Source organism: Scophthalmus maximus, chromosome 6, assembly GCF_022379125.1.
Source record: "Scophthalmus maximus strain ysfricsl-2021 chromosome 6, ASM2237912v1, whole genome shotgun sequence".
In the NCBI taxonomy this organism is placed as follows: domain Eukaryota; kingdom Metazoa; phylum Chordata; class Actinopteri; order Pleuronectiformes; family Scophthalmidae; genus Scophthalmus; species Scophthalmus maximus.
In genome coordinates, this window is record NC_061520.1 from 1,790,001 (window position 1) to 1,807,500 (window position 17,500).

At 43.9% G+C, this 17,500-nt stretch overlaps 1 protein-coding gene across 11 annotated transcripts in view; it reads right to left on the minus strand.

Moving 5' to 3' along the window:
- Positions 1-17,500, minus strand: part of ptprt (protein tyrosine phosphatase receptor type T) — a 244,897-nt gene that overhangs the window by 111,225 nt on the left and 116,172 nt on the right. For all 11 annotated transcript variants that reach the window (XM_047332935.1, XM_047332933.1, XM_047332934.1 and 8 more), the window contains exons 11-12: positions 17,453-17,500; positions 522-723 (exon numbers count right to left, since the gene is read on the minus strand). The exon at positions 17,453-17,500 is cut by the window's right edge and continues 62 nt beyond it. In XM_047332935.1, the coding sequence (XP_047188891.1) occupies positions 522-723; positions 17,453-17,500 (250 nt within the window). The remainder of the gene's footprint in view (positions 1-521; positions 724-17,452) is intronic.

Here is a 17,500-nt window from a genome sequence, read left to right on the forward strand (position 1 = left end):
CTGGAGAGAGACGGAAAGGTTGAGTCGGGAAGATAAAGGGCACTGAGAGACATTCAAAGAGAGAGAGAAAAAAAGCAAAAGGGGTTTTATTTTGCATCTGTCATTTAAACAACAAAGGATACCCTTCAGAAAAATCAGAGTCCTCTCGTTCACATTAACATATGAAGGTGCGTCACTTTTCTTTGGCCGGGTAAGTTTTATTCATTTATTTTTCTTATCAGCCGATTAAGTTTTTTTTTTCTTTGTCCTGTTTTTCTAACGTCCGTTACATTTTTCTATTGCTGAAGGTTGCTGACGCTGACAGGGGGTTACAAATGAAGAGAGAGCGAGACAGAGAAAGAAAAGCCAGAGAGATATGAAAACGGTGAAGTCTGGCACATTCACAAAGAAAAAGTTGACGGAGGCGTCAAAACCACCAGCTGGTCGGGACAAATGAGCCGTCAGCGTCTCTTTAGCTTCACTTGATCTGCTGTCATCGTGAAAGAAAAGTGCGTGATCGGGGAGGATTTATTTTTGTCTACCTGCTATCTTGGTGGTGATGCGGGTGGTGACGGGCGGCCCGAAGCCCTTGTACGTGGAGGCCTTGAGGGTGAAGAAGTAGGTGGTGCCCGGGTAGAGGCCCACGAACAGGTGAAGCGTCTCGTTCCTCAGCTTCAGCACTCGGCCCCTCTGCGTGGTCAGGTCGGCGCTGGGGTCCAGCGAGCTCAGGGCCTTGTAGGTGATCTGCAGGCAGACGGGAAGCAGGTTTGATTAAGTTTAGTTTACTTTTGTCTATCGATAGATAAATGAATCTCAGAGCACATGAAGTGACGTTACGCTGATGACGTTATGTACTATTTGATTATCATCACCTCTGGATTTAACCTAATATAGTCTTTGCAAACTTTTTGTAAATCCTTTTTACAGGTGAACTTCTTCCACGGGTGGAAGAAGTTCACCTGTGGCGGTGAACTTCTTCCAGAAGAAATTGGACAGCATGAGCCGTCATTTGAATAAGTCCAATATTCATTAGTATTTATTGAGCTTTTTTCTCGACAAACTCCTGATGAAAACATCTGACTCGTTAGCCGCTAAGCACTTGAGATGAGAGCATGGAGACAGAACCTGAACGGTAAAATGTCACATGCTAAAATGCTACATGGCGCAGACTGAATTATTTATTGACAACAGCTGTTTCTGATATTCAGATTATTCTTCTTATTAAAGGTTAAATCTATAAATACAAGATTTCAAACATAAATGTAGCAGCCAAAAATATATTCTCTATGTAAAGATACACAAAAACACACCAATAAATGGCTATGCTAACAATGTTAGCCATGTTAACGAGGTCCTTGCTGCCACGCACGCCCGCTGAGAATTTACAGACCAAACGAAGCCGAACTCTCACTTTTAAAAAACACATTTCACAACCAAAGCGTCTCACACAGAGGCCCGGACACTGACAGGAGCACCAACCCCAAGACGAGACGACTAACCCTAACTAGCATGCAGTTAGCTGTAGTGTTTTTTGGGTTCCTCTGCTCTAATTGCAGTATTTAGTAGCGGCTTCCAATGGGCACGACACCCACGGACTGTACAGGCAACACTCCCGGTTACAAAGCGTTAATTCTGGTCCGAGCTGCCGCTGCTACGTTGTGAAATCTAGTGGCACTGAATATCATGAATATGAACCTTTAAAGACCAATTAACATGTAGCCTCGTCTCTTGTGAGACAAGATGAATGTCCAAGTCTATTTGAACCACTTTTCATCAAGGTTTCACTTTTTTCTTTTACCTTTTTTTTTTTTGTCTAAAACAAACAGTTCTCTCCCTCGACCTTCCTCGACTGTCACATTGAGTGAATCCAACAAATCACCCGTCTGTTATTAAATTGTCCGTTAAAACAGCACACACACACACACACACACACACACACACACAAAAAAAATCTATTTTGGAAGTAGAGGCAATATCGGCTCTTTCTTGCTCCAGGTCTGCGGTTCTCCGCACGATCTGCACTTTGAGGCCGGAACAAATTGAGCAAATTGACCCGTGGCCACTAAACACGGCGGCGGCACTTCAATAGTTCTCCCGTGAAAAAGAACTGTCAATGTCTGTGGTAACGTTGGCTACTGGCAAGTTTCCACACTGCACACGCCGGCCGACCGACCCCCACACACACACACACACACACACACTAGAACGCTGGAGGACAGCTGTCATTGTGAATGACAGTCAGCACAAAAGAGTATTGACTGGTGGGCAGACGGAAAAAAACACATTAATAGCGATTCGAGCGCAAAACACATTTCAGCCCTGTGAATGTGTGTCTGTGTCAGGATCCCTAAGTGCAGTTCAGTTTGTCTTTTCAGCCTTTAAGTGAGAGAGAGAGAGACATAACGCGTGGCTACACGAGGCGAGCGAGCGAGTGAAGGCGCTGGACGAGAGAGAGAGAGACAGAAACACCGACGGACGACATGGACGAAGGCAGAAAGGATTCAACGGAGCGGAAACCTCCAGCGGCGCAACGCGTTGTTGTCGTTTATTTAGCAGAATGTAGAAAAAACTCTCTCCGTCATCCGTCTCCTGTTTTTTTTTATTTATTTCTTGACAGAAAGACGACATGGCAGAACGGTTCAGTCCACTGCCAACTGGGAACCTCCAGAGGAAAAGAATGAGCGGAGCCTCTATGAACGGGAATTATGATTTTAAAATAAATACAGGGTTATAACAGACCATTTCCAAAGTCCAATTCAAGCACTTTTCAAGGTCGATTTTCATGGAAATTACACATTTCTATGGATACATGCGTTTCAGGAGATTGTATTATGCTATGAACAACCAAACTCGTGTTTCGTAATAACAGAAGGATGAGAAAAATTAACGGACACATGAGTTAAGTGGTTTTAAAATGTGTCACGTGTTTGTTGTGGAAAAGAAATCAGATCCAATTTAAGCAATTTTCAAGCACTTTTGCAAAACCTTGAAAACCCAACTTTAAAATTCAAGCATTTCTGGTAACTGACTGATTTTTAATCCGCTGAAGTCTGTCAGCCCTGTTACACTCTGATGTGGTCAGTTCGCCGAGGGCTAAGATATCAGAAAATAATCAAAAAAACACTGAAATCAGCGCTGATGCGTCGCGACGTCAGGCCGACGAGCTGCAGCGCGATGCATGCAGACGGGACGACGCGGCGCCAGAGGAGAGAGGTTCACGAGGAAGTCAGAACTGACGCGAGGCAAAGAAGGGAAACAGGAAGCGCAGGGTGACGGAGGAGCGTAAAGGACAGACGTGAAGAGACAGAGCGACAATCTACAAACTCTTGACGTTTGGAATCGTTGTTCTTACTGAAAAAAACCACCGTCTGGAAAAACAGTTTTTGCCTTCAGGTAAAGTCGATGTCGTCACACGGTGTCTTCAATTCAACAAAGTGCCGTCTGATGATAACCACATTGAATTTAAGAGAGAGAAGACGAACGACTGAGAATGAAGGACGGAGGAAAAAGAAGAGGAGCCGGAGCCAAACGGAGGCCGAGCGACGGGAGAGAGGGTGATAACAAGTGATGCAGATGGATGTTCAGTGGAAAACGTGTAGCCTCGAGGTTTGTGTGTGTGTGTGTGTGTGTGTGTGTGTGTTGTGGGGGGGGGGGGATCCCTGCACTTCACACTCCTGGACGTCTCGCCATTAACAGACTCGTATCAAACGCCCGGCAGCGGGACGCCTCACTCCGACGAGGGGCCTGTCGGCTGGAGTGGTGACGTGTGAGTGTGTAAGAGATGGAAAATGTATTTTTTACTTAAAAATAAAGAAGGAAAGAAAGAAAAGTGAAAAACATTGGCAGGGCCGACGGACTGGCCCGGTCCACTGATGCCCGTCTTACACAAAAGAACAAAAAAAAAAAAGAATTCCTTTCCGATCGACAGTAAAATGACGTTATAAAATCAACAAAAAATATATCTGAAATAATCTGCATCAACACCAAGCACGCGTCACATGAGCACTAATGTGCAACGGGCCACAGGGGCCGTTTCCGATCGCTCGACCAATCCCGCGGCCCCTTGAACGGAGGCGGTTTATAGCTCAAACGGAAAAGGAGGAATTCAACTGCGAATGAGCCGCCAGCAAATATAAACAGGGTCAATGTCATTTCGTCGCCCGTGTCGCGTCCGCCACTGGGAGCGAAATCTCGCGCCATCATGTCGGGCGTCGCAAATGGCGCAAGAAGCGCTGACGCCACAGCCGATGGGCGTTGAGATCCTCCCGCCGTCACTGTCGCCAGTCGCCCCGTCGTCGCGTCACGAACGGAGGATCAACGGAGGCGAGGGCTCGGCAGGAAGTGAACGGAAGGACGGGCCGATGTTCGCAAATAATCCCAAAGCGACCAAACTCTTTCACTCGCGCGACCAAAACTCGCGGGCTTGACATTCTGCAGAGCAGTGTGCACTATCATTGCTTGGTTCTTTTCGTTCCTTTGCACTGAGGAAGTATGATGAGGTTTTTTTGTCATTTCCCTCCTGACACCCGACGCCCTCGGGGACGCCCTGAAGCCGGAGGCCTCTCCCCGGTCCGGCGAGCTCGGGAACACCACACCTCGGGCCGATCGCGGGCGAGCAGCAGAAAGCCCCTGACGGAGCGGCGGCAGACGTCCCCTCGACCGGGCGGCCTGAATAAAACATGTTAAATCAATAGCTATTTATACAGACTGGGAGTTTGGGGGGCGCAGAGACAATAAAATATTATCTATTTCATCTACGCTGCACTTTTGGTTTGCATATCGATGGCTGTTATTTTACGAGTCATGAATGGCTCTCTATATCTTTTTATGGGCTCCACATTCTCGTCTCGTCCTCTAACTCATTCCCTCTTCTCTCGCTCTCTTTCCCCTGTTGAGTTGTGGACTCTCTCTCTCACACTCTTTTGTTTTATCACTCTTTCCTGCTGTGGGAAGTATTTCCTGTATCTCGCCTCCTTTCTCCACTATTTCCTCCAGCTATACTCTCCATGTCTGTCTCTGACTCCTCGCTTGATCTACTCACCCGGTCCCTCGTTCATTCTCTGAAAAGGAGGTCATAAACCTAAGCTGCATGTTCTCTCTCCCACCTCCTCTCTCTCTCTCTCTCCTTCTTTTGGTTGATGTACTCCGTAGGGCCATAAAGCTCAGGCTGTTTTATTGGCCAATGAAAAGGCGGGGCGCGTGGCGCGGCAGTGCATCTTGGGTAATAGAGTGAATGTGTGTGTGTGTCTGCCTGGGGATTACCCACGGGACGGAAGGTGTGCGTGTGCGATTGCATTAGTGAGCAGGGTGGAGGAAGTGAGACCGTTTAAATGAATTTCAAAAGGGAGGGGCAGAAAAATGAGGTAAAAGATGAGGAGAATAGAAAAAGAGAGAGAGGGAACGGTGAGAAGTGAAAAGACAGGAAGACAGACGCAAATAGAGGAAAGACGATTGCCTACTGTGTGGTCATGGGAACCAAACTAATACGAAAGCGGAAAAACAAGTGACTGAAAAAAATTTCGTTGAGTGTGTCGGGGCTCTCCGCCTTCTGCCGCGTTCACACCCAACGGGAATCGGCAGAGTTTAACTGCCGGATTCTCTGTCTGCCACATCCTTTGTGTTTATTCGCGCAAGGAAACGCAACCGGCGAATATGTCGGGAGGATCTCAACACTGGTTGGCTGTCGCGACATGTACGTAATCATATGGTATGAACGCAACTCAAAAGACTAACGCTGAATCTTCGCGTCCAAAGGCGTCAGTCGACGTGGTTCGGGAATCCGATGAGGATACCTCCTCGGTCGCGCCTTCCATTGGAAGTCTTTCCTGGACAACAGGGAAGAGAGACCCTGGTGGAGGTATAGAACCAAGAACTGGCTGGAGGGATTTCAATCCAATCTGACTTGGGAACACAACGCGGGGTCCACCCAGGACGAGCTGGGGAGTGGAGCTCTCAGGCTTTCACTTATATTTCTCCAGCATTATTCGATCTAGTTTTTAGATTCATATATTTATTAATATGCACAACCGCAGACGTGATGGACTATGGTGTTTTACAACCCGTCAGTCCAAAACTTATAATAAACATACCTGCCGTATCACAAGGTGACGCCATCATGTGTGATAAGCGTTCACCGCTGTGTGTGTGTGTGTGTGTGTGTGTGTGTGTGCGCGTGTGCGTGCGCTCGCTCGCCCTCCTGGGCTCCTGCATTTTGATCTCCGGCCAAGTTTTATGGAAATAAACAATGTTTACGAGGCGTCGTCGTGGGATCTGCGCTGTAGGAAAATGATATTTCAATTTCGTTTTTTGTAATTTTCCATTTTTTATTCTCTCCGTGCCTCCGTTTGTTTTATTAGAAAATATACCGGCGGCTTCATGCCTTCGGTATCGCACCGCTGCAGTTCTCTGTTGTGGTGAATTACGCGGCGGCTGCTGTGAGGTGTTTGTCCTTCTTACCTCACCGGTGTTCACCTGAGTTACGTCTCAGGGCGTTCACCACCTCACTGCTCTTCAGTACAGACGCTCTCACTCAGAGCCGATCACAGCACGTGTGAATGAACCAAGTGCCTAAAACTTTTCTGCCGCCTCTTGTACTTCAGTGTAGCCGGTAACTCCGTGGCTGAACATGATCTGTTTCCTGAACTGACGAGCCCGGACCTCCCTCTCCCTTCGTCTGTATTAGTATGTATTTATACAGTCCAGGACCTGGAGGCTGAGGCTGGGAGACATTTCCTGCTTCATCCACCGTCGCTGCTTTGCACATCATTGACGGTTCGAACTGCAGTTTCTTTTGTTTCATACCATCCGTCTCGTGTGACTTATCCTTCCTTCAATCTGCTGAGTATCGAGGACCCACCGTTTGAAGCGGAAATGCTATTTCATACTAAAAGCTGCAGTGTGTAATATTTAGAAGAATTTATTCACAGAAATCGAACATATTGTCCATAACTATGTTCATATAAGAGTTAAATATAGTTCCATGAGGTGGACCCGACCTCCGTGAGAGTCTCCATGTTGAATACGGTTGTTGAACTAAACGGTCCAGAATACGTCGCGTTCCCGTTGAATTGTCAGACGCTGCCGGAAACAGGAGATGGAATCAGTGGTGCGCCGCCATAAAGTGTCCCCTGTCGGTCGCTCAGTTGGTTGCGTTTTTTCCAATTTTAACACCAGATGCCGCCAGAAAATTACACACTGGGGCTTTAAAATGGAACGTGCTTTTTTTGTAATATTAGCAAATATTTTCACGTTCCATATTTAGGCCTTTTGGTTATAATATGTTCAGGAGATGAACGTGATGAGTCCATGTACAGTATATGTGTTGGAAAGGCAGGAGGCATCAGTTCCCTCTATAATGTAAAACCAAACCAATTTCAACAGCAGTAGAATCATCTTTTCCCTCCTGCCGTTTGTCAAGGACGGAAAATAAATGTGTATTCATTCCTTCCCCGGAGCTGATGCTCAACATTAGGAGACTGACTGATGGTCTGCCAGCAGAGCTGGAGGATCCGGATCACGAGGGACCCAAACGGATTCGCATTGTACTCACGGCAACAGAACCAGTCATCCTTAAATACCTTAAATAAAAAATGCATGGTACAAATCGACTTTTGCAGCTGTCGTTCTCCTTTTTACGACCTCAAGAGATATGAGACAAGGTCGCAATCACGTATCAGAAGATTGATAGTGTCACAGTATAAAATACTGTGGTCTGATCATATACAATAAGCCTCTGAAAGTACCTGAAGTGGTTTTCTGAAGACATGAATAACAGAGAACTCTGCTTGCTCTCTGTCTTTTGACACTCCCTGTCCCGCTCCTCTCTGATTAAACAAAAGGATGCTACACTTTCCAGCCGCCACCATCACGTCCTCTCTAACGCGTAAAAACTCTTCTCACGAGTTGTAAAAACCCGTCTCTCTCTCTCTCTCTCTCTCTCTCTCTCTCTCTCTCTCCCCTCAGCTCTCTGCTCCCTGACACCTCCCCATCCTCGCCTGGTACTTTAGGCAGGCGGCCATTGTTTTAAAAGTTTTTTCAGCGTTTTCTGTTTTTAGAAGTCTCCATTTGGGGCACGGTGTTCTCCTGCCGCGCGACTTGGAAATGTCAAGACGTTCTGGGTCACCACGAAATAGCAAAGCAAACAAACACACACACACACACACACACACACACACACAAAGACATGCCAATTTAAATATGTATGTAGGTGCAAAACCTCCCAGATAAATATCAACATGTATGCCAATGCAAACATGTGAATACATATCATCACAAATGGGGAAAAAAGGGGAACCTTTGGTGTTTGCCTCATCCCGTTCTATCTCTTGTTCCCGACTACATACGCTAGCTGGAGAAAGGAACGGCGGCGGACAATAATAATATTTCCCCCGCCACGTCGTCTCCATTGTTCTCCAAAGCCAGATGATGAGGGACCAAACATAGCCTGATAAAACTTCCCGCTCACATTGTTCTCGGTGAGATGAATATACACGAGAGAGGGATGGGAAAAATGAAAAGAGAGATGAGCTGTATAGCAACGATATTCTAGCTTCATGAATACCCGGGCTGCTAATCTCACTCTCTCTCTCCTCAATTGCTTAATCGGGCCGTTCAATCAGTCGTCAAGAGGCCGACGGGACGGGAGGAGCAGCGGCGACTTCTGGGAATAGAGGAATTCAATGAATGACAGGATACAGGAGCCTTCGAAGGCTCTTACGTGTGCCGTCATTCTCCCCGTTGTGACCAATAGTTCCGAAAAATCAAAATCAATAACCACCCCCCGCCGTATATCAAAAGAGTCGAAACCCAGTTCAAGCCGGAGGAGGTGATCGGAGACTGGGGAGCTCAAAAAAATCCCCCACAGAGAAAAAAAAAATCTGCCGCCGGCGACAGTTTGACGGGAAACGGGCCGAGTCTGCGTCGGAGGCGAGTGAAGTAGACGAGTGACAGCGACGGGATTCTCCTGCTCTCGTTTCCCACATTAACAGTCAGTCGTTCACTGACGGAGAGTGTTCCCCGGTGTGTTGTGTGAACGGTGTCATTGTGATGTTCCACAATGCAGCGAGTTGGGGTAATAATTTAATCATCTTTTTTTTTCTGTTTTCAGTTACACAGAGGATTTGTGTCAGATCATTAACTCTTATCATGTCTTAAAAATCGCATGAATATACTGAATGTATCAGGGATATCATTTTCTTTTAAAAAGGTAAATGGTAAATGTGCCACAACTGGTAACTGACGGTATGTGATGGAACATTTACACAATTATTTAATAATGAAGGGGAACCGATGAACAAGAATGAGTTAAAACGTCTTTAAAAATCTTAGCATGTTCATGTTTGAGATAAACATCAGTCTCAATATTTTTTTGTTTTTATTATTATTATTAGGAATTATTTCACTAACAACAACAATTTGAACCTTTTTTGTTCAATTAAAAAATATTCCTCTATTAAAAATTTATGAATTTTAAAATTAATTTAATTTGAAATTCCTTGAATAAAATTCAAACAAATAGTATATTCTTGATAATCTAAAATATCGGATATATTGTGTTTATTCGTGTTATTTGCACAAATGACACGAATAAACACAAAATGATCCTACGAAATGACAGGAAAATATTCGCTTCACTCATATTCATGTTACTCTGACCCCTGAAAGCACTTTGTCAGTGTAACATTGACGGTTCACTGGACACTTCCTGTTTTCAATCAACATCACTTGTATTAATGACAACACCTATAAAGTATTTTAGTAACTTTGTTTCCTCATGCTAACGTGTTGCTCTGCTCACTTAGACGTATTGTCACAAACAGAGGAAAGTCTCTCGGCTCATTTCCTGCACATTGTTTGGAAACTGTAATAAAAATGAAGATGAGCTCAACTGCCCCTCGTTTTCTTTTAATGCACTTATTTCTTATTCTTATTACGGCCGTCTGCGATCCAGCGGTCGGGACTAGGACTTTTCCGCGTCCTGATTACAACCTGAGAGGAGCTCACGTCTCTCGGCTTGTGTCTGAAGGTATTAGGACACACACATAATGAGGAAAAGCAGGGCTGCATTACAACACACAGACACACAGGAGTGTAAAGGATACTGGGCCATTCCCCTGCAGGCCTGCAGCTGAACGGAGGCAGTAAATGGTGTCAGCAGCTCAAGGACTTGAAAGCCCTAAATATAGACGCTTATTGACAGGAATGAAAAACAATACAGAGACGAAAGAGACGGAGAGAGGAACGTTAAGGATGAGATCGCTCCTCACCCATCAGTATCCGTGACCCGTTACCGTCTCCCTTTACGGTTATAACACAAAACACAAGTTTTCTACATGAACCAAATGACGGTAGGCCCTCCCCTTTTTGTCCCAGTTGGATTATTCTAGGTATGGCTAACGTTTGGTTTGGCACCGACGCCAGCTGAGCTGCTGCTAATCACTCGGGGAAACGTTAAACAGAATCGATAGCGGGATCACCTTCGGCGTAGCTGCTCTCCTAATGACAATCAATCATTCATTTGAGCAGAGAGGAGGGAAGAGAATTTAACAACTATATGTCTGCAGGGTTTTTTTTCTCTCCCGCGGAAATCAACAGAGTAACTCAGTGAAATAAATGCCAGCGCGGCTGCCAGCATTGATTCTTGTGATTGATTAAAGGCCTTATACTCGAGGAGAGAGGAATTGAAGAGCAAAATTATTCACACAGACGACCAGAGCGGAATAACTACACACTGGACTGGAAGCCTATTGCTCAGGTGTGTTGGATTAAACAGCTCAGAGGTTTGTCAGCAAACTCTGCTGGATATTGAGCAGGTGGATGATCGCAGGTGATTCAACAACTCCTGAATAGCTAAGTTAGTGCTGCCTTCCAAAAATACTAAAATCTATATAAAAAGATATTACAAAGCACTAACATGTATGAAGAAAGATATATCATAGTACTAAAATGTATATTAAAAGATATACCAAAGTACATAGAAGTATACCAAATTATTAAAATGTATATATAAAGATATATCAAAGTCCTAAAATGTTTATAGAAAGATATACCAAAGTACTAAAAAGTATATAGAAATATATACCAAGGCATTAAAATTAGACAAAAAGATATATCAATGTACTGAAATGTATATAGAAAGTTACATCAAAGTACAACAATGTATATATAAAGATATATCAAAGTCCTAAAATGTTTATAGAAAGATATACCAAAGTACTAAAATGTATACAGAAATATATACCAAAGCATTAAAATGTATACAAAAAGATATATCAATGTACTGAAATGTATATAGAAAGATACATCAAAGTACAACAATGTTTATAAAAGATATACAAAAGTATTAAAATGTCTATAAAAAGATATATCAAAGTACTAGAATGTATATAGAAAGTTATACCAAAGTATGACAATGTATATAAAAAGATATAACAAAGAACTAAAATGATTAAAGTACTAAAATGTATATAAAACGATGTATTGAATTACTAAAATGTATAAAAGAAGATATATCAAAGTACTAAAATGTTTATTAAAACAATATGTACTTGTGTGAAGCAAGAGACGATCCCTTAAGATTTAGATTTTGAGAGTTAACCTAACTATTTATTTACACAAATCAAAAAAAATAAATTAATATCACACGCAAACAGGAATAAATCCTACATAGCTGCGATTTGATGCTTCTCCAGACAAAGTTGAAACGTGTAAAAAGTGTCTGACATGTCGGTCGAACCGAATCAGCGAAGCTGTGATCTCATGACTCGCTCCGCTGCTTTATTCTAATCAATGTTAGCAGCAGCATCTGTTGGGCCAGCGGGGGATCAGGAATAACTCCACAGAGACCAGCGGGGAGGCCGGCGAGCTAACAGAGAGGACCTGTAACGTCTGAACGCTCTGATGAGGCAATCGAAGAAGGGTTTGACAAGGTCGTGACGTTACGTGAGAAAGGTCAGAGGGGAAGTGTAGTTGCGGGGAGTCTTAAAATGGGATTTATTTAAAGCAACTGGGGTGGAAATCCTCTGTTATGCATCCATCTTGGTTTATTTTCAAAGTTAAAACAGTGGTTGTGGTTTAATGGTCCATGCCATTTTCTTCCCCCTACAGGAAATATAAGTTTCTTGTATTGAATAGTGATATGTTCATTTCTGACTCGCACGTACTCGTTGGATGCTGAAACAGAAATGATTCGTCGTGCGTTACCAAACTGCATTGTTGTTTTGTAATGCTTCATTTTGCTTGCGCTATGCGCGGTAGCGCAAGCACCTGCCAATCAAATCACGTGAACGCGAGCGCAGGTCCTGCCTGATATGAAATATCATGCTTCTGCACCCGACCGGCAGTGGCCACACAAAGACGACGGCGGCAGAGACTCATTTAGCAGCAATTGTGCGGAGGCTGATGATTTGGTCGTCTCTATAAATGTCAGCGGAGAAAATGATTAAGTGATCAGATTAAATACCAATTGAAGAAGCCCGCAGTAAAACCCTGCATCTAATAACCAATCTCCAAAAGTTTCAGATTATTATTCTTCAAAACTATGTAATTAAAAATGGGCTATGACACGATTACAACAGAATCCACTGGGTTTTTCATTTTTTACGTCTCAAAGAAAATAAAAAATAAATGTGAGGCCATTGTTCATTTTTTTCTTTTTGAGGACATGAAAAGAAATTAAAACATCACAAGGTTTTCGGGGAAAAAAATACTGCTTTGGTACAATCGCTCTTCACTCCGGCGCTACGTCCATGAAAAAACAAAACAGAGCGATAGCGTCGTTACAGACGCGACTTCGGTCTCCAAAAAATGAACCTCCGTGTTCTTCTCTGTCCTCTCTTCTGTCCGCCCCCTTCAAACTTCCTCCCTCCATCACGTCCTCCCCTTCTCAGATGAGCAGAGGACAAGGGGGGGGGGGGGCCGCCACGGTTTCCTTTAATCCCGCAATTAGACGCAATTACAGTAATAGATACAAGACATGAAGCGATGGCGTTTTGCACACTGGATTAATTCACGCCATAGGATGAGTACCGTCTCTTCAGTTGCTCACTTTGGACGTTTTATCTCCTCTCCTGGTCCCTCTCCGCTCTCCTTATCTCTCCTCGCACTTCTCCACCTCCTCTCATCCCCCCCTCCCTCCCCTCCCTCCCATTGTCCCAGGTGTAATTCATCTGGTTTCCATCCTGGAAAGCGGGGGGGAGGTGGAAAAAAGGAAAAGACAGGAGACAACAGAGGACGCGACAAGAGCCCCCTTTGAGATGTTGCAGATGATGCCTTTAATCCTGTCAATAGCTGCAATTATAGTAATTATCTCTAATGGCGGCGCATTGTGTGGACTCTCTGATATGTTTAACAGATGACGCCCGAGTCGGGCCTTAGATTCATATTAATGAAACCGACACAAAAACAAGGGGAGGATATTGATGACGGTCCCGAGAGGGGGTTTATAGACTTTTTTTTTCCAAGCTCCGGGTCGAGGTCTAATGGAGGTTCTCGGAGACGCTACTGAGTGGTCTTTGTGATTGATGTCGGGAGGTAGAAAAGGGCTCCGGAGAAAAATAGAGGCAATTATATCGGGGGGAGAGAAAGACGCTGCCAAACTAAGATGTTACAAGTGTGAGGCCGCGAGATGAGTTCAGAACCGCAGCTAAATTACATCACACTGTGTGTATGTATATATACATATATGTTAAGGGATAATAGTAATAGTAATGCTAAGTATTAAAAGTTTATCTGAATCATTATCGATGAATATGTGGATTATTTTCTTGATTAATCGATCGGTTGTTTGGTTCATAAAATGTCATAAAATGGTAAAAAAAAATTTTTTATCGTGTTTCCCAAAATCTCAAGATGATGTTTTGTTTTGTCCACAGACCAAAGATCTTCAGTTCACTGTCACAGAGGAGCAAAGAAACCAGAAGATATTCACATTTAAGAAGCTGAAATCAGAGGATTTGGACTTTTTTTCTTCATAAAAACTACGAACGTATTTATCGATTGTCAAAATAGTTTGCGATTCATTTAGTAATCGATTACTAATCGATTAACCGTTGCAGCTCTGATATAAAGGCTGATAAAAGCAATACAGGGATGATAGTAATAATAATACTGAGTATTAATTGTTTTTCTGAAGCCGCCTTTTAGTCAGAGGTCGCGTTATTTTCAAACTAGAATCAAACTATCCGGAATAATTTCGCCCCAGCGATTTAAGATGGCGACGTCGCCGACAGCTCGTCCTCTTACCTCGACTCCACGACTACATCCAGCTTCCACTTGGGAACGTCACCGACATGTTGAGGTTATAGACGTGAAAGAGAGCAGCCCACCGAGCTTCACTTATTCTAATAAGATGTTCCTATCGTATCAATATGTTCTTGTTGTTGGTCGGTTCTAAAGTCAGTCGGACGTAAACTTCAAACTTCGACAGATGAGCGGGGTCGGGCGATAAAACAATAATAATCATGATGATAACCACAATATCATTTCATCAATAGCCAAAGAACAGATGAGGAGGTGTAAGACATAATTGGTTTTAATGTTCTACGTAAGATTTGTCAAACGTTTTGCTGTTTAGTGTTTAAAACCAGGACTTTCACTCGGGAGCAAAGTTCACTCTTTAAACTTGAAATATTTCCTTTTTTTGGACATAACTATCAATATCAACTGATATAAAATTTGAATATTGATAAAATATTTGGCCATATCGCCCGGCCCTCAGCCTTTAAGAGATCGATAGAAGACTATTAAGTAAAAGGAAGAAAAAAAATCAATATTTTTTTGTAATTTATGAAATTAAAATGCTAAAACATTCTCAATCAGAAGTTCTTGCCGTACAACTTTTTGATTGAAAGATGAATTGGGAAAGAAAAAAATAGATTACCTAATAATGATAATTATTATAGATCATAGTTGCAGTAAAGTCCAGAAGCAATCGACTGTACATTGTTTTAAAACTTTTCATAAGGAAAGTTAGAAACTGACTCTATGCAAATAAAGGGCAAGTCACTTTTGTCAGTTTCTAATTTCTATGCCGGAGCAGAGGTGAGTTTTAATGAGTCATTCATAACCACGTGTCAACGACACAAAAGTTATCTCTGAGTTTTTAAATGAGGTTGTGACATCGGACGACGGCGAAATGAAATTGAATTAAACAAAAATGAAATATAAAAAATAAAACACCAAAGAGGCGAAGCAAGATTCATTACTTGTACTCGGGGGGAAAGTGGGGACAGTAAAATAAAATAAAAACTTTTTACCCTGGGTCTTTTAAAACACACACACACACACACACACACACATACACACACACACACACACACACACACACACACACACTTACTCCTAACTTCCCACACTCTCTCGCTCACACACACACACACATACACACACACACACACATACACACACACACACACACACACACACACACACACACATACACACACACACACACTCCTAACTTCCCACACTGTCTCGCTCACACACACACACACATTCACAAACTGAACCCGCTCCATCACGGACTGTTTCACTAACTTCTGCACATGCGTTTCATCACATTCTCCCTCACACGCTCACTTAAGACCCGGTCAAGAACACAAGCACACACACGCACACACACACACACACACACACACACACACACACACACACACACACAGTGATAGCCCTGGCAGGTCTTGGTGTGAGCTCCTTGATGCAGTGATATAAGAGGCTGACAGGAGACAGAGAACGGGTCAATAATTCATTAGATGGAGGCTCAGCTGAACTTCAACCAGAATAAACCCTCTATAACCACACACACACACACACACACACACAGTTGTATCTCCATGACTTCAGAGGACACTGCCTCGACAACCCTGACCTTCACCTAAACCTGACCTTAAAAATTTAATTGGGTTCATAGGGATTCGGCCTTTTGGTCCCATAATGCGACTCTGTGAACATGTTTGGGCCCCGCAAGGTGAGTGATACCTGGACAACACACACACACACACACACACACACACACTCAGACACTTCGTCTCGAGGACTGTCAGGAGGGAAAACGTCTCCTCTTCCACTTCCCCGACCTCGTGTTTCGTATCTATTCCTGGATCAAATCAACGTATGTGACACCAACGTGACCCCATCGATTGAATGACACACAGCCAACATTAGCATCAATACTTAGCGTGAGCATCGGCAGTGTCCAGCATCAAACCCTACTCGTGTACTTCCTGTCTCCAGCAGTGAAACACAGAGACGACGGTCGACTCGTGACATGACGACTGACGTTGTCTGTGGTTTTGGCCGAAGCCTCTTAGTTCCGGTAAAAGCAATATTAAAGCTTCACCATGCGATTTAAATATGACAAGGCCTCACGCACAAACGCTCTTGCGGCTGAAACCTTTGAAGCAAAAAGTTCCAGAATCCCGCAGGAAGTTTCTCCCAGAAGACGCAGGAAGTTGTCAGAGCAGCGAATTGTTCCCATTGGACAAAAACACGGATTCTTTCCCTCGAGTCTAGAACGTGGTGTTGAATCAGGAACGTGTCAAACGGGAGGAGAACGTGATTCCTTCCATCTTTTTGGATCAGATGTCACGAGATGTGTGTCACGTTGGAGTTAAAGACTCGTGATCTCAACCGCCAACGTCCTCACTTCCGTCTGACTTCGTACCTCTTAGCTCCAGATGGACCCATTCCTCGTTCACCTGGGTTGAAGTCATTCTTGGAAGAGAAGCGATTATCAGGATACTTCCCTGACAAAAATCACAGAGACGTCTTCCTCTTTCTGTCTCCTACGCTCCTCATCCTGCCTCCTCCATTTCTTTCTCATGTCTGGCCTGTTCGGCCGCTCCGCTGCTGCTGCAGTCGTAATAATGCAGAAATCTGCTGAAAGGGGCCGGTCGAGGTGAAATGACAGATCTGGGACAAGAGCTCAGCTTTTCAACCCGGGGGTCAAACCTGCGAGTCCGGCGGTTTCCATCCAAAATGTAATCCGGTGGAGAAGAAAGGAGGCTTCACTCTTCGCCAGGAGACATTGATATACTGCATGTACATTGTAGCTTATATCGTCATATGATATTGTAAAAGACCGTCGTGAAGCTTACACCGAAAACATATTTTGTGATTTTTCTCTTCTTGCTATTGACAAACTCATGCTCCTGAACCAAACTCAGTATATTTCAGTCACCCTGTCACTCATTTATTTAAAGATGGACGACGCGAGCAGCTGCCGAAAGTGAAGCCAAATCATCTCTATCGCCCCCCGGTGGCTGGCAGCCGTATAGATCATAAACCCCGCCCCCTCCCTAGATGTTTTTCTGTCACTTGAAGTAGTTCTTCTCACACTGAGGTACGTTCCAGACTTCGATGACGTCCAGAGCGTGAGATGTAGCAAGTCATTTTGGAACAGTGGGGAGGAGCGGGAAATGCCGTCCATCTTTATATAAATACATATACATATATATATATACAGTCGTCGACTGACCTCGTACAGCGTGATGACCCCGTTGGTCTCGTTGGGAGCTTTCCACTG